This window comes from Channa argus, chromosome 15 (assembly GCF_033026475.1).
Source record: "Channa argus isolate prfri chromosome 15, Channa argus male v1.0, whole genome shotgun sequence".
Lineage (NCBI taxonomy): Eukaryota > Metazoa > Chordata > Actinopteri > Anabantiformes > Channidae > Channa > Channa argus.
Window position 1 is genome coordinate 3,328,583 of NC_090211.1, and position 17,024 is coordinate 3,345,606.

The window sequence follows — 17,024 nt, forward strand, 5'->3', positions numbered from 1 at the left end:
AGAAATAAATGTGTCCGTGTGTGTGTTTCACGGTGGTGAATCTGTGTAAACTAAAGGGGCCACGCCCTCTGTCATACGCACACTCATTCTCTCTGTCTCCATTTTTTCACACAGACACACAAATAAAGACACCACGTGTCACCGCAAACACCTTATCCTCAGTTTTCATCAGGCTGCTTGTCACAGAATTCCAAATAGCCACATAATGGCAGCACTCTTTTGAAGATTTATGACTCAAAATCAGAGGAAAGAACATGCTGTACTGATGTACTAAAGCTCAGCAATGACAACGCTCTCAAAAATCCACCAAAGCATTTCTGTCCTCTGGTAAAGACTCACTTTGTCTCAGTGGTTTTCAACACCCTCCGCCTTTTTCTCCTCTCTCAGCTCCCATATTGTACACTAAGAATTTGGTGTTTCTCTGTATATTCTAGCTCAATTATGTAATTTAGCAACCGTGTGTGTGTGTGTGTGTGTGTGTGTGTGTTTTGTAGCCATGGCAACAGCACAACATATCGGCGACCACAGAACCGCACTGGGGCCTCGGGCAGTGCCAGGGTTGTGCCAAAGACTAATCCATGCCAGAGGTGACATGAGCGAAGGAAAGTGAGGCGGGTGGAGACAACATGACCCACACATTGAAAATCACACACACACACACACTGATGCGCACAAACACACATACACACCAGCATATTTACTCTCTCCTCTCACTCCTCGCCTTCCGTTCAAAACACAAGCGCACACACTGGATATCCTCTCATTCTTCTTGGCTGGAGCCTCCCATGGCAATAGCAGTAGGAATCCATTCTCCACGGATGCTGGGACAGCTGTGCTGATACTGAATGAGACACAGTTGGTTCTGCTTCTCTCTCTGCATGCAGCGCGAGATAAAAACAACATGCTACTTAATTCAAATCTATATCACCTGCTGCCAAGATGTGCCCAGCTCATCTCGTCTTTGTCTCTGTCACCAAAGAGAGCGCTGAATTTCTTTGCAAAAACTGTGGTAAATGTGCCGCTGCTGAGACCCGGTGGCCCTCAGCGGACAATAAGCAGATGAAAAATGTATATTACTAACGAAATATTTACTCACAGAAACCTTCATAAGCGTCTCAGTTATGTGCAAAGATATACGGAGTGTATGTTAGAATGCAAATAAACCACCAGTGTTGAAGATGACAAAAAGATCCCATTTTGAGAACTGCTATGTCTTAGCAGGAGGCCTTCGGTGATGCCAGCGGAGGGAGAGCACAGATGCATAAACATGCCCCCTTGAATGAGCAAAGCTGGACTGCAATGTGTAAAAGAGCAGTTCTTTTTTTTTTTTTTTAAGTAGGTAGTTTTTGTAGTGGATTGGCCTGTAACCGATGAATAAGTAAAAGGAACACATTGTCCCAGGCAGTGTCTGGCGTTATGACCTCCTGGTGTCCTGTGATGAAGGGGAAAAGATCCGGCGCTGCCTCTACGCTGCACAAAGCAGCCGTACAGCCAATCGGGGGACTCCGATTTCACCCGGTGCTCCCTGCCTGTCTTCCTCTCTTACACGTGCGTGCACACAGCTCAGTTACAAGAAAGAACATTAGATCAGCCCTACCTGTCAGTCAAAAGCACTATGAGTTCATTCTTCTGTCTGGTGGCCAGAAGCAAAGTGCCCCATCGGCTGCACAGACACAAATAATCACACGATTTACAGCTTCTATGGCTGAAGCAGTACAGTACATTTACAGTCCAAGACGGATCCAAAATCCCTCCATACAAAGCAATAAGGCAAATATAATTCCTGTCAATGTGATTTTGCTGCTCACTTAAAAAAATGAAGCAGCGGCAATTGGCTTGAGAAGGATAAAAGGTGACACACTGTCGCCCGAAAAACTGGCATCCCAGCTAATCCAAAGATCACCACTCACAGGCCTAATTGGCTTTAAGACATGGAACCAAAGCTTTTTGGTGCATCTTTCCATGTCTGAGTGCACTTTCATGCATGCATGCACGCGCACATATATTTTATTTATATATATATATATATATATATATATATATATATATATATATATATATATATATATATATATATATATATATTTTTTTTTTTTTTTTTGAAAATATATATATAGAGAGAGAGACAGAGAGATTAGAATATATATGTGTGTGTGTGTGTGTGTGTGTGTGTGTGTGTGTGTCTTTAATTCTGAAAAATCCAACAATTTCTGTTTATTCAGACTGGGCTTCCATCAGATTTTAATCCCCTGAACAGCTGTTGCAACTCATTTTCCAGGCCTTGGGAAGAGACAGAGAGAGAGCCAGAGAGAGCAGAGAGGAGGGATGTTAAGGGCCAACTCACCAAATAAGTTCCTGCTTGAAAGGCCAGATATTGATTACATTCATTTAATCAGATTTTCACATAAAACAAACTAGCTCATGCTTTCCTCCTCTAAATATTGTTGTGGTATTTTCACTGAAAACACTGCTCTCTGATAAAACCTGATAACGTCTGGTGATGACGTAAGAAACGCACATTGCATCCTCTTGGAGCAACATATAGCTCTGATAAAGAACATTGTGGAGCTTCAGAGTGGGAGGACAAGGCAATAAGTCATGTGCGCTGAGAGGGTGACCTCAAAGCAAAGCTGCCTTCTGACTATTAAAGAAAACAGAGCTTAAAAAAAATGCTGTTGTCTTAAATAAGATCAGTTACTGATAATTAGTCCACACCTAAACAAATAGCAGTAAGAGCTTGCTGTTGCACGACAATGACACACATAAACTGCGCAGCGCAGGTTATAGTCTTAATGCATTTAGGATGTCAAAGAAAAATCCAAAGTAGAGTTTAAAAATATGGAGAACTTTTTTCCCCCCCATTTTTAATGCAAACACCACCATAAATCAAGCTGCTGTAATGGCATCCTCACCATGTAGCATGCTATATTCATGTATGCACACATTAAAACACACGTGTGTTACAAAACGTCGGAGCTGCACGCAGTTTTCTTGTCCAGTTATGCTGCCGCACCGTGCAACGAAAAAAGTGTTGTCTAGTCAGAGTAAATAGCTAATAATAAGCTCAAAATAATAAACAAAAAAACATATGAAATGTGAACTACATTAAAAAAAAAAAAATTTATTTCCCTCTCTCCTGCTCAAGCTGCTAATTATTCCAGGTGCAGGTCAGCACACAGGGCCCTGCAGGACTCTCTCTCTCTCTCTCACACTAACACACACACAAACATCTTTATCAAAATGGAATATGGAATTAAAAAAAAATTTAAAAAAAAACACACACACCCAACGCTGAACAAATAGGGACTGAACAGGACTTACCACTAAGGCATTGTTTATAAGGTGAGTAGGGTAATACTTTAGTGTTGAGAGGGTGTTAAGAGGCGAGGAGAGCAGGGGTCAGCGTCCAGGCGGCCAGAGGGGGGGCAGAGGGAAGGAACATGTTAACATGTCGCACGAGTGAAAACAGAGATGACAACATTAAGAGCTGCATGAAGTACTCAACACATTTTTGAAAAAGCAATGCAATACAACAACCCAAAAAAAAAAAAGAATCATGTTTTGGGAGTGCAGATTTGTGCTGCGTCAGTGTGGCCTGCAGGATTAGATGGTAGGTTAGTGTGTGGAAAAACAAATAATGACAATGACAAATAAAAAGTGTTACTGGTTAAAAACTCACAAGGTAAAATAATGGCAAAGGTAGCGTAGGCAGGAAATGTCAATGTCTGCATTATAGAATATTTTAGGAAGAGAGGGAGTTTAAAAATATGAGTCCTAGCAGTGTGTCTCTTCTGAAAAACACTTAGGGATATATTAAAAAATAAATAAATATAAATGTATTTTTATTCCTAACACACTACACGTCACACAGCAAACACACATCCACACGCACACGCTTCTCTCCTCTCAAAGCTGCGTCTCTGTAATTTGCTTCCATTACGCAGCGTCCGTCACATCCCAGCACGCTGACTCTCTCCAGCAAGGCTTTTATCACAGTTAATAATTCATTTGATTGTTTACAATTGTTGCCATATCCAAGGTCCAAGCTCGAATTTTTCATTATTAACAGCAATTAAATAAACAAAATGTGCCTTTCCGTCTGCAGAAGGAGCTGCAAGGGAATGCTGAATGTGTGAGGGTGTGTGTTTGTGTGGAGAGGGAGAGGGAAAGAGAGAGAGAGAGAGAGAGAGAGAGAGAGCGCACACAACACACACATAAGGATACAAAATTTGCAAATTGATAATACAACAGTGAGGCTGTGCCATGCTGCAAACATGCTTCCATACTGCAAGTTACCATCATGTGCAACATGTGTGATACATTACACTGTATGGGCTTCTGTTGCCAATTAGTTTTAATTAAGGGAAATTTATGTAGTGAAATTAAATGCTTTTTTTTTTTTTCTTTTAGGGTTGATCTGCAGAGAAATAGTTTTAAATGGTGACAGACTATGTCATCACAGCTACATTGAAGGCCTGCTTGCAGATGCAACCCTGACAACTATTAGTTTAGAAAATAAAAAATAAAAATACGACTGGCAACTTAGACACAGCATATTCTGCTCGTGTAGCAATAAGTGTGATTCTTGTGATCACAATTTACCAAGCAGTCCCTATATTTCCATTCCATGTTGTTTCCAGATTCACCCTCAGAGTTAAAGCAACACACTAAGTAGCCTTTAATAGTTTATGCAATAAAGAGCCTAACTATGGGAAAATAATAAAATCTCCTTTCCCTTTTCTGGTCTCAACAAGAGGCCGGCGTCACGATCCTTGTTCCTAATGTTTTTAAATGCAAACCAGACATGACTTGTGCCCGCACGAGAGGAGCCGAGAACATCCCCGCAGACTCCGGTAGCAGAGTCGTCAGAAGCATATGATGGGAGGAAAAGTCTTTTAATAAAACCACTGTAAAAATCAGGAATGAATTACACATCAAACGGGGCCCTGGCAGCACGCTGTCAAATGAAGTCAGTGAGGGATAAACAAGTCTGCTTTAGAAAAGTGAGACTCCAGCAGCTGTATAATGAGGAAGCATATAGACCTTTTTTAAAATGTAGGGTTTTATTGAACGCACAACTGTGTGGCTTTGAAAAACACACAGTGGAGAGAGGTGTAATGATCATTTCATAAACTTATGTTAAAAAAAAAAGTCACAGATTCAAAATGGGAATGGATGGCGGCTAACGTGTCGGATTTCACATGCTGAAAATGACCAGTTTCGCACAATTGTGGTGCATTCGCCCATAGTGCACGTACCTCACTGAAAAGGTTTGCAAAAAGCATTTTCACTGATGTAAAGTTTGTACTTCAAATAAAAACTAGTGTGACAAATGCGACTGTTTGCAGCATGAACAGAGTGAGTTAAGTCTGATTAATTATGTTTAAAGTGAGGTAAATTTAAATAAATGGCACATGACTCAAGAGCAATTCAAAATTAAACAAGTGTAAGAGTGAGGTGTCAGAAATTGGTCAATTGTTCCATTAGAAGCTCTGAAGAGACTCATATCACCACACTGTATCAGTCTTTAAAAAAAAAAACAAGTTCAACCGCTACTCAGTCCTCTCTGTGGGGAATCTCGTCACTCTGATTATGTCCATGAGAACAACAACAGCAAAGAGTAACAATAACAAAAGCCTGTTTGAATAGGAAGTAGATTTGACGCAACCAGCAAAAACTATTTAACAAATTAATAGCAGCTCAAAGCCAAGGTGTGAACCAAATGGAAGCTAGTTGGGGGGAAAAAAGACATTTAGTTTGTGAACTAGGTGTCAATCAATTCCTCAAGTGTGAGAAGTCAAATAGTTAATCAAGAGTAATATGAAAACCAATCTGCCCCCCCCCCCCCAAAAAAAACACATGGGAAATGATGAGACAGAAGATGATGTTCATTTCAGTGTGTGTCCTGTTAACCTGTAACTGCACGTGTGCTCCTGTGTTACATTCAAGTGCAACAACTAGTAAAAACAGTCAACTGGTGCAGCAGAGCTCCGGAAAACTATGTCAGAAGATGCATGCTGCTCTTCTTCACAGTTGATAATTACACACACACACACACACACACACACACAGACACACACACACTAAGGTCCAATCTCGCCTCTCCCTGCCTCAGCTCCACGTGAAAGCAGCACTAACGGCGGCGGTTTGCGCCCTGCTCTCCTGCAGCTCCTCTCGCCGGCCAAAATCTCCTGCGAGCCTCCAAACTTGGGGAAAAGCTTACAGCAGTAATATACAACTCCGCATTCTGTCTATCCCCGCGCTCTGCTTCACCTCCTCCTCCCCCTCCTCCTCCTCCACCTCCTCCTCTCGCACGCCGCTCTCCTTTTTTTTTTTTTTTTTTTTTTTTTTTTTTTTTAATATGAAATACATTTTGGGAGAAGCGCCATTTTCTACTGCAAAAACCATGTGCGACGGAGACGCACAAGAAAGTTTCAGGCGCCACAAACGCGCTCCGACACGGGAGGAGTGTCGGAGAGTAGAGGTGAAGTTTTTGTCCGCACTGAGGCAGGTCGCACAAAGACGCTCGGATCCAACAAACAAACACATGTAAAATAAGAGACAGAAGCAGTGCAATAAAAAGCGGCGTCCCCGCTGTACACTAGCGAAACAATGAAATAAGAGAAGACAATTTACCTGTGTCAAGCAGTACGGGGAGTACATGGTTATTATTAGAAAGGCGGACTGGAGAGCTTATTTAAGTTGGATGGAAGCTCGGTATAGTGCTGCATTGCAATCGCTCGCCGTCCTGTTTCTCTCACTCCATGCTGCTGCAGCGTACAGTAACCCCGCCTAGAAAGTGAAAGCTTGCACAAACTTTCAGGGAAAAAACTTTGTCTCCCTCCCCTCTCCTCCGTGTGCAGGATTTCTATCATTCTCCTCTTTGCAACGCGTTTTCCTGCAAGGGCGACGTTTATGGTGAACGTATATACATTTATTTTTAAAGCGATTCATCAAGGTGTTACTGGCACCGTGTTTGACTTCTGACACGAAATATATCTTTGTATTTGACGCACCCTTCGATGGCTACGAAGAAGCTTTGGGCTTCAGTATATCTGCGCTTCCCCTGTGTCCCTTACATGGCAATGTGTATGTGGCCGTTGCGTTTACTGCTCTTTACATTGCATAATGTCTAAATGCAGATGATAAGAGGAAATAAGAGCCGTATTTCTACAGACAGGTGAGGGTAACACGTGAACGCATCATCAGAGTAGATCAGCGTTATAATATCAAAAATAGCAATGTGCCTCATCTAGAACCTGTGCAAATGTTCTGTAGCATATGTAGAGACAAATTCCACCAAAATGAGTCTGTGGTTTGTGTGTTTAGCTGAATCAAACTTTGATGCGTTTTAAAATGTTCTGTTCCAAATCTAAAACAATTAAGGCTAAGGTTACATTCATTTGTAGGCATTTAAATCAGTGCATTATCTCATCAGCACTGCACAGTTAAATCTATTTATTTACTGAACCATATTTGACCCAGCATGGAACCCACAACTGTAGTTTAAAAACCAGTGAAGTGAGGCCAAGCCAAACAGTTCAGGGCAGCGTTCGCTATGAAGTACAAAAAACCTAGCAAACAACGAAGACAGACATATAATCACAGCCTCTGAACAGCATCAATATACTAAATTGTGCTAAATTGGAGTGTGTGAAGAAACTGAAACCCTCTCTCTCTCTCTCTCTCTCTCTCTCTCTCTCTCTCTGTCTGTCAGACAGACACACACACAGACAAAGAAAAGTGAGTGATATACATTTCACATAAAAACAAAATAATGAAATGCCATAAACTGCAGCTTGTAGAGCTGGATCCTGATTGTGGTACAGTGGGAATCTGGGCGGGAGTGCAGTCGTTGTAAAGAAGCAAAGCTGAAATTTTGGGCCTGACATCGGAGTCCCACAGATTTATGAGGCCTACTGCTTGTGTATTTCTACCACAAGCCTCTGCAGGCGAAACAAAGAGATCTGGGCTCTGTGTGGCCAATTACTGCACACGGCCAGATACTCGGGCCAGAGACGCAGGCAGGGGGGGAGACAGTGTGTGGTCAGGAGTGTATGCACACCACAAAACTATAACCTCTTCTCCTCACCACCGCACAGGCTTAGGATAGCTGCGTTCCTTTCTGGGAATATGATACATTATTATTGTGAAACACACAGTCACAGCCTATAACACACACACACACACACCTTTTCCTTTTGGCAGGTGCACTGACATCATAACTTGCTGCAGTTGAGGGGGGTGCTGATTGTTTTCCACTGACTTTTGCCGCTGAGTCATGAAAAGCCCCGCAAGTGCAAAAGGTTACAGAGAGCTCCCCACCACTGTCGACTTGCATGCAACTCTCGCAAACACTCCTCTGCCGCGGCCCCTTAAATGAGCCACACATTTAGTGGTCTGTGTGAGTAAATCTCTCATTAAGTAACACATGGTAGAGCCATATGCTACGGTTGGTGGCTCCACTGCGGCTCGGCGTTTTCACACGCTTCAAATATACATATTTACCACTGCTGCAGAGTGGCTGGTGTTGTGATGACTTCACCCATTCGGTCGGAGCTGTTGTGCAGTTTTGCTAACAAAAAAAATACTAAAATAGCATAAAAAGATTAATTAATTGGTCACGGACGACAATAACTGTAAGTTTGCCCGAAACAAACACGGGCAGTTTCACACCACAGCCAGCTATGATGACACACCTGGCTGTGTGTCTGGTGCAAAAGGAGATGGAGACGCGGCAGAGGGAAGATAAGTGAAAGTGTGGTTGTGGTGTTTGGCTGAGCAGATGTCAGCTGTAGTAGTCCACAGTTTATATACAGTACACATGGTGGAGGGCTTTTGCGAAAGTGGTGGTTTTGGACCCCCACTGATACACCGGAGGTGTCAAAACATGAGAGTAAAAGTTTCCTTCTTAGAATGACTTTCTTTGCGTCTAACTTTAGTCTTTAATGTGTTTTGTTTTTAAAAACTACAAAGAATGACAATTTTAGTAAACGTGTTTCAAGTTATTTCTGCCAGACTTCCTCTGCCTTGATTTAGGGCACGGATAGCAACAACAAGTTGATTTATATCTGCAGATTTGATTGTTCGTTTGAAGAATTTCATATGTAAACTATGGTTATTTTGGCCAACAGTAATTTTAGACAATTAAAAACAAACCTAATACAAATTTCTTTTCATTTTTTTTTTCTAAGCAGTTGCTAATGAGCTGCATAATATTCGGAGGATTTAAAGTGGATCCATTTGTCAGGGACTATGTTTCTGTTTTATCATAACAGTTAAAGCCACTGTTCTAGTTTGGTATTTCCACAATTATTTATCACCTGCTATGCACATCAAGATTATATATATATATATATATATATATATATATATATATATATATATATATATATATATATATATATATATATATATATATATATATATATATATATATCAGCAGCAATACGTTTACTTAGCTGAAGTGTTCAGAATTTTAAAAGTAATATTAAATTAATTTAAAATATTAATTATTAATTAGTCTACAGGCATTAACAACCCTTCACACAACCAAATTATTCAAACTGTAACTCATATCTGCACTATAAAGCCAGAACTTGTCATACTATCAGGTAGGCACACGTTTATTTAAAGGAATCAAAAGGCCAAAAGGTTTAAAACTTAGGGTGGTAGAAAATAGGGTGTGAAATTAATATTTTCATGACAATAAACAAAAAGTTGTTGGGGTTTTTTTTTTTTTTGTATAATGTCATTCTTAAAAATTCTTAGCGCAAACACGCATTCCACACCCCCTTAGGGCCAATTCACAGTTTTCACATCTGTGTGTCTGGATCCCTGATGTAAATTTCATCACCATCCAAGTCCACTCCAGTCATGGCTGAATCTCTCCGGACGACCGTGTGCAGCCCAAAAATTTGTGTCCACATGGACTTTCTGCCAGTGCACCGTCTGCACATGTGCCAGAAAAGCAAACTAGCATCAAAGGTATGTAATATTTATTTTCACATCCATTTCTTAAACTTTTTCCTGTCATTCATTCAAATACAACAAGCAAGCGGACGCTTCTTCTTCTCCTGCTTGTTGCTGACGTACAGAGATACTATGAAGTTTTGTACACAAAACAAAAAAAGTACACAATAGCATGTGTAGATCGTGTTCATATCTGAAACCCCACCCGTAGTATGAATAAAGGGAGGTGCTTTCCATAGTTTGGGTACGGACCCCTCTGAGGGCTAACAGCTACTAAAAATGGACCTTTACGCTAACCGCAACCTAACAGTTAATCTAACCATCAATTACTCAAACGTTTGATAATTGGCTACATTGTCCTCACAACATATATGTACTGAATTTGTCTACACTTGGGAAATAAGATGTGTGTGTACACACACACTCACAGAGAAACAAGGAAGCTGTGATGCACTTTAAGCACAACCAGGCCCCCACCAGCAGACCTCCTGGTGAGAAGTTGGAGGTGGACACACTCTCCTGTGGATGCTCTTGAACTCACTGCCCCTGGAATCCAATACAGCTCCACCAATGCTCCACCCTCTCCCCAGAACTCTCCTACTTTACCGGCCGTGCTACTCAATTACGGCCATAATGGTTCATTTCTGTACCCCGAGACACACGATATACTGTAGCAACCCAGATTCTCTGTGAGACTTGGCGTGAGTCTTAACTCTGGGGGAAAAAAAAGACTGTAGCCTAGAAAACTGGCTCCTACCTCATTAACAATTACATTTTCATTCACTCACATTCATCAGTGAAAATCTACTGCACTCACTGGGTGGATTTCCTTTTTTATTTTTTTCAAGGAAAATCTGTTTCTTACTTTCTTTAACTTTGTTTTCCTCTTGCTTTATACAACTATGTGTGCTGCACATTATCGTCATAATTTTAACTCCCATAAGGCGAGGGCGCTTCGGTAAAGTTGCAAAGGCCCCGTTTTTTCTTAAATGTGCGTGTGGAAATAATGATTGTAATGGTTTGCAGCTGAGTAGAGGGAGCTGTGAATGACATTATGATTGTGGTGCAATTACCACGAGCAGGAAAACAGACTCTCAGTCATAGTAATGAATAATGACTCAAATAACAAATTTAATGCAAACACATACAGTATAATAATAATAATAATAATAATAATAATAATAATAATAATAGATGCATACCCTGTATGAATCTGATACTACAAAGCATTCAGGCATCCCAGGACCTCTGGAGGGTTCTTCATTCAACAGAAAGGTTTCGGTTGCCTGAAATGTAACACAACAGTCATTTATTCATTAGATCACAATGTCTGTAGGCTCAGAGAAATTAAAAACACACACAAAAGAAACTGGATTTAAACCTTTTAAAGCTGATTTTTGATATGTTGATCTCCCTAATCTTGCTGCTTTTCCTGCTGACCTATTTAATAATCATCTTCAAGTCCCACCACCATATAACAGCAGGAGATACTGCATCTTTCAACTTTACATTCAACACACACACACACAGTGCATGGTGTGTGCTGCCTGCCCGAGCCCATATGCTGTGCAGGCCTGAGGCCTGCCGCAGGCCCTGCCAGTCACCACCACTTGAATGGGGAGCAAAGTGTTTAGCTGCCGTACCCGCGCACAATACTCCAACACAATGGCATTTCCTGTCCCTGCAATTTCACCTGCATGGTCACTTTTCTGTCAGCATGCACTGATTCAGCACAAATCATTCACATACAACACACACTTGGCACAGATGCCATACATCTGCCCACATACAGTAGAGACAAACACGGGCTCTTGGCCACACTACAGCCCCTACATAGCATTCACTGATAGATGCATGTAAAGTATTTATTCTAAGTGTTTGTTTCTATTCAGCGCAGCTCATTTGTATGCGGTGGGACACGCCAGCAGAGACTCTGGCTCTGAATGAGCATCCATTGCAGTTCTGCTGTCAATTGAGGCAGCCAGGCCAGACAACATGGATGGGAGGGAACCACACAGTGAGGATCTGGTTCAGGGATGGCAGTTCTGCCTGGTTAGCCAGCCCGTGGCTATTACTTTTTAAGTCCAAACTTGTACAAATTGGTTTCTGCAGGCTACATGTAAAAGTCTGTTTCAGAAATCAACTAAACCTGTTAGAAGTGGGCTAAAAATGGCTAGGTTAATAAAAATACCTCTAATTGATGTGAGTAAGGGGAAAGGAGGTTTTAGTCACAATGGGACGAGGAGACGTGTGGCAGAACAGGAGAAATAATCCCATTTCCTAGAACTTTAAATTCTGATCTCTCAACATACCTAGAGCAGAAACAAACATGGACCCAAAACGGGATAAAACATTGCTCATAGCGAGCAACAAAATGTAAACTTATACTTTTATTGGCATGTGAGGTAAACAGTTTTTATGGAATTCAAACAGACATTAGGTTACTTAAGCATATACATATGCACACACACACACACACACACACACACACAGAGTGACACAGGATTGCACTTGAAGAAATACATGCACAGACACATGCATAAACACACAGCACTATAATAAGTCCCAGACTTAGGCTAACCAAGCTGCGGCTGGAGACACAGGCTATTCATATCCTTCAGAATGAGAGGTTACAGCTCAAGCCTTTTCCCTTTCCCTTTTACTGTAATATAGGAAGGGTGTGTGTGTGTGTGTGTGCGCGCGAGTATGATTTCACTCAGTATTGTGTGGCAAAAGGTCGAGCAGGCATTTTGATTAACATAAGATTAACATTGGTTTTGTTTACCATAGCCTCTCTTCCTCACAATAAGTTGAGCGCACAGCCACATTAAACAAAGTTGGAATTCAAGTCATCCAAATGACTATGAAAACACTACTCGTGGCATTCAACCTCAGCACCGAACCTCTGGCCTGTCATCATTAATATGTGGGGAAACACTAGAGGAAAACCATTTGTCCCACTAAATAGTGCCCTTGTCAAACTCCCTGGGCTTTCTTGTTGAGCTCTTAAACTGCCCCGTCCAGCTGAAGGATATATTTTACTCTGCTGATAACCACAGTGTAGCACAGAACGAGGCGTGCTGGTAGTTCTGGTTGCCTGTTTCTGACAGGCTTTAGTCATTAAGTCTTGAAAAATGATTTGTACTACAAGGCCAATTCAGGTAAAAGGTAGATTAAAAAATGAATAAAAACAAGGATAATACATTAATCAGGTAATGAATGAAGCCTCACAAAAGGGGCATCATTTGTTTCAGGACGATTGTTTGATGTTGCTCCCTGCAGCACTGGCCCCCTTCTCCCTCCCTGACTGTCAGTTTTTATGGAGCATGGTATCAATTATATATGTGTTTTTATATATATCCAGCATATGCCCAATCCATATGGCCGGCCTAGAGCTAAAACAGTCAGACTTGTGTAATTAACACCGAAAAAGCTTGAGACATTTGATGTCTGGGAGTTTTTTTTTTTTTTTTTTTTTAAGACTGCAATGAAGAATAAAACAAAACAAAAAACTAAGAGGCTTGTTACAATTTATCGATAGAAAGTGGAGATAAAGAAAATTTTATAGCTTTGGTTGAAGAATAGAGGACACTTGTTTTGGTCAGTGCCACTTGAAGTGTCAGTAATCACTTCAAGTGATTTGAGAAGTAAGCTGAGAGGATTAATAAAATTGTGGACATTACATAAAGTAGAATGTTAGTTGTTGCGTTCCAATATTTAATTTCTAAACTTAAGGCAAAACTATAGAGAAACCTTAAGATTTATTTATTCGGCTGTTAGTCACAGATTGGCTCTTCAAATGTCTACATTTGAAATTGTAGACAGCGAATATGCCTTTAATGCAGATATAATTAATATTTCTAGATGAACATTGGGTCAAATGGTGACCCAGTGTGAAAAGGGTCTCTTGTAGAAACAATCGCACAGAGAATTATCCTTGGATATGGCAACATCGGCCATTGTTCTAGTTTTCTGGGCCGTAATTTCAGCCTCATTATGTTTCCTGCGGCATCAGGCAGCTGCTCTTAGCAAAGGAGCTTCAATAAACTCACTGTGGACCATGTACCCTGCATCAAATATCAGACAAAGTTAGCAACGGGCTAAAGTTAACATAAAAGAGCATTTATCACAAGGTGCTTCCCAGTAATACGTACATTTTTAGGCTCGGGTTACAGAGAGGACAAACAACAGGTCACCGACACCAAAATCAGCTTTTAAATAATTGGTGTGGATCAAAACTGAGCTACCAGGTGAATTTTGGGCTTTCATTTACCAGGTAGAAAAAATACATAAGAATGCACCATGTGTGCTGGTTGCATAATTCAACAATTCTTAGCAAACACGTCTAAGGTCACAGGTAACTTATAGTCAAGTGTCCAAAAGCAGTGATTAGTCAATTGGAGGTGTCAACCGGTGCCGGATAACAGGTAACAATTGAGTTTTAATTTTTTTAGTTGGTTGTGTGTGTTCAGAAATTGGTGGAGTCACAATGTGCTGAGGTCATAAATTATGCTAACTACAGGTCTAGTTGTTTGAACCAGCTTACCATAAATATCAAGAAAGAAGAGAGTTAGTTTGGCTCTGTCCAAAGTAAAAAAAAAAAAAAAAAAATCCAACCACTAATACCTCTAAAGCTGCCTCACATACTAGATGTCTGAAAAGAAAAAAAAAAACTGGCAACCTCACTGTCACAGCACGATTTTGGGAAGCTCACGGAGCCTAGGTGTTGTTCACCCAGAAATAATTCAAACACATTACTCCCCCTTAAAACGACTTCACATTCCAGTGTCGATTAGTAAAACTTAGAGGTGTTAGGCATATTTTGTGCTGTGGTCAGAGCCAAGCTCGTCGTTTTACCCGTTTTCAGCCATTATGCTAAGCTAAGCTAAGCTCAGAAAGAAAGTAAATAAGCTCCCAAAATGTTGAAATGCCTTGTTCTTTTCTAAGCATTTTGGGCTGTTGAACTTGCCAAATGGCCAATGTACTCTTACGTCTGTCCTATCACAGGATGACAATGTCCTCTCAGTGTCAACATGAATCTTGATCTCGAACTCAGTTGCCCCCCTTCTGCCCAAATCTCTCTGATAACTCAAGACTCAAAAAGGATTTTTTTTTTTCAACCCATCGATGTTAACAGTAGAGGTACATTTTTGATTGTCTGAGCTCACATTGAACATTTAATCAGTGCAAAATGAGGCAGTAAACACGAAAAGACATTTGGTGCCACTGACAAAAGCAGTCTTGTCCACATATCCAGTACATATAGCACACAATGAATCTATAGAGGGGGGGTTCAAGTCGACGGTTTCACTGCACTGCATTAATTAATGGACATACGAACGCGGCCCATCTTCTCCTGACTAATCCTCTGGTTCACACACACAGGCAAAGAAACAACATGGGTTGCCATATTTCAGCAGACGTCACTCATTAACAACCTTCTGATCATTTCACTGCAGCATCGACTCCTGTGAGCTAAACAGGATCCACAGCATCTGAGACTTTTCTTCTGATGCAAAACAAAACTGACTTCCTACCCAGTCCCACTTCATTCAGCCTTAATTGTATCCTCATTCTTCACCTGGTAACAAGCTAACAAACCTGTGCAGATGTGGCACGCACATCAAAGACGGGATGGGTGGGGGAGGGGGCTTGTTTGTAAAAAAATAAATAAAATAAAAATGTGTAGGGGAATATGAAAGTGGGAAATTTATGTTGTGTGAGTCCAAGCCAGGGCCACCTCAGGGAGAAATGCTGGAAAAATGTGATATTTTACACCTGTATCTCAGGAGGTGAGGAATAAGAGACAGAGAGTGGGGGAGCCAGTAATTAGAGGAGTGTGTGTGTGTGTGTGTGTGTGTGTGTGTTTATACAGAATTTTTAGTATGGTTCTGGGGCTTGCCAGTGGTTCTTTTTCAGCATTCAATTTGGTACGATGCATTCGATGCCAGATTATTAAAAATGCTAAACCTAGTTACGAATGCTAAAAAAAAAAAAAAAAGTGTTAAAAATTTAAACAAATATGCTAATATTGTTACAGTGATAAATACCTGGAATGCTCTGTTTAATGAATAATGCTATTGGCTCTAATTCCTCATTAGGGCCACAAAGAGGAGAGTGAATAGAAAAAATACATGTATTGTTGTTGTGATTTTTTTTTTTTTTTTTTTTTTAAACTCAGCAGCCAGGAGATACCAACACCTTCCCAAATTAAGGAGATTCAAATTACTCAGTTGCACAGCTGGTGTGCAGTCTGGGGTGTCTAGTGAAACCAATTAATGTGAGGGTTAAAGTCTTGATAAAGTAATTGAGGCACTGGTAGAAATGAGATGGAGGGGTTAGGAGTGTTATGTGATCAGGCTGCACTTCATGAGACAATACAAGACTGTATTTACACTGCATAAAAAGCAAAATAAATCAATTATTTTTTTACTGGAGTGTTTTTTTTTTACAAGTAGAAAGACTTTTAAAGAAAAGTGACCAACATGTTCATCCAGACATGAAGTTGACACATTCAGATGCTGTCAGATTAATGAACAGAAATGCATGTATGAAGGGGCCATTGTTTGGGTTTTCTGGGCTGAAACTACACTTTCACCTACAGTAATGATAAACATAATGCACCATTTAAGCTTGTGAAACCAGGTAATGTTACAATCTTGCTAAAGTAAGTGTAAGTGTTCAGGCTACGTCCTTTATACGGCAAAAAAATAAAAATAAAAAAAAGGCTTAGCACTGCATTTTTGTTAAAACAAGATAAAGAAATGCATCAGTGTTGTGTGTCCTTCCTTTTAGAGAGCAAACTAATCACATGTGATCAGGGGCCTTAAGTGTAATTATTCTCCTACTGGAGTGGCCTGCGTTATTTCAAGATACAAATTAGATTATCTCACTTTTCACTTTTCTATATGTTCAAAAGTCCCTTCAAAGAGTCATTTCGATTTGCTGCAGAATGTGACTGCTGCTGTCACTAGCACAATGTTAATCATGGTAATTGACTTTAAAGGATTACTAATCTTTTCAAAAGGAAAGGCTCCGTAAAAGAGGCACTG

The 17,024-nt window shown here is 40.6% G+C and overlaps 1 protein-coding gene across 7 annotated transcripts in view; it reads right to left on the reverse strand.

The window, feature by feature from the left end:
• The window catches only part of nfixb (nuclear factor I/Xb), a 132,935-nt gene that overhangs the window by 112,165 nt on the left and 3,746 nt on the right, over nucleotides 1-17,024 (reverse strand). For 4 of the 7 annotated variants that reach the window (XM_067476920.1, XM_067476930.1, XM_067476924.1 and 1 more), the window contains exon 2: nucleotides 11,175-11,258. In XM_067476920.1, the coding sequence (XP_067333021.1) occupies nucleotides 11,175-11,258 (84 nt within the window). Of the gene's footprint in view, nucleotides 1-3,321; nucleotides 3,358-6,636; nucleotides 7,009-11,174; nucleotides 11,259-17,024 lie in introns of those variants that run through there. The other 3 variants (XM_067476918.1, XM_067476922.1, XM_067476926.1) reach the window with 3 other exon arrangements.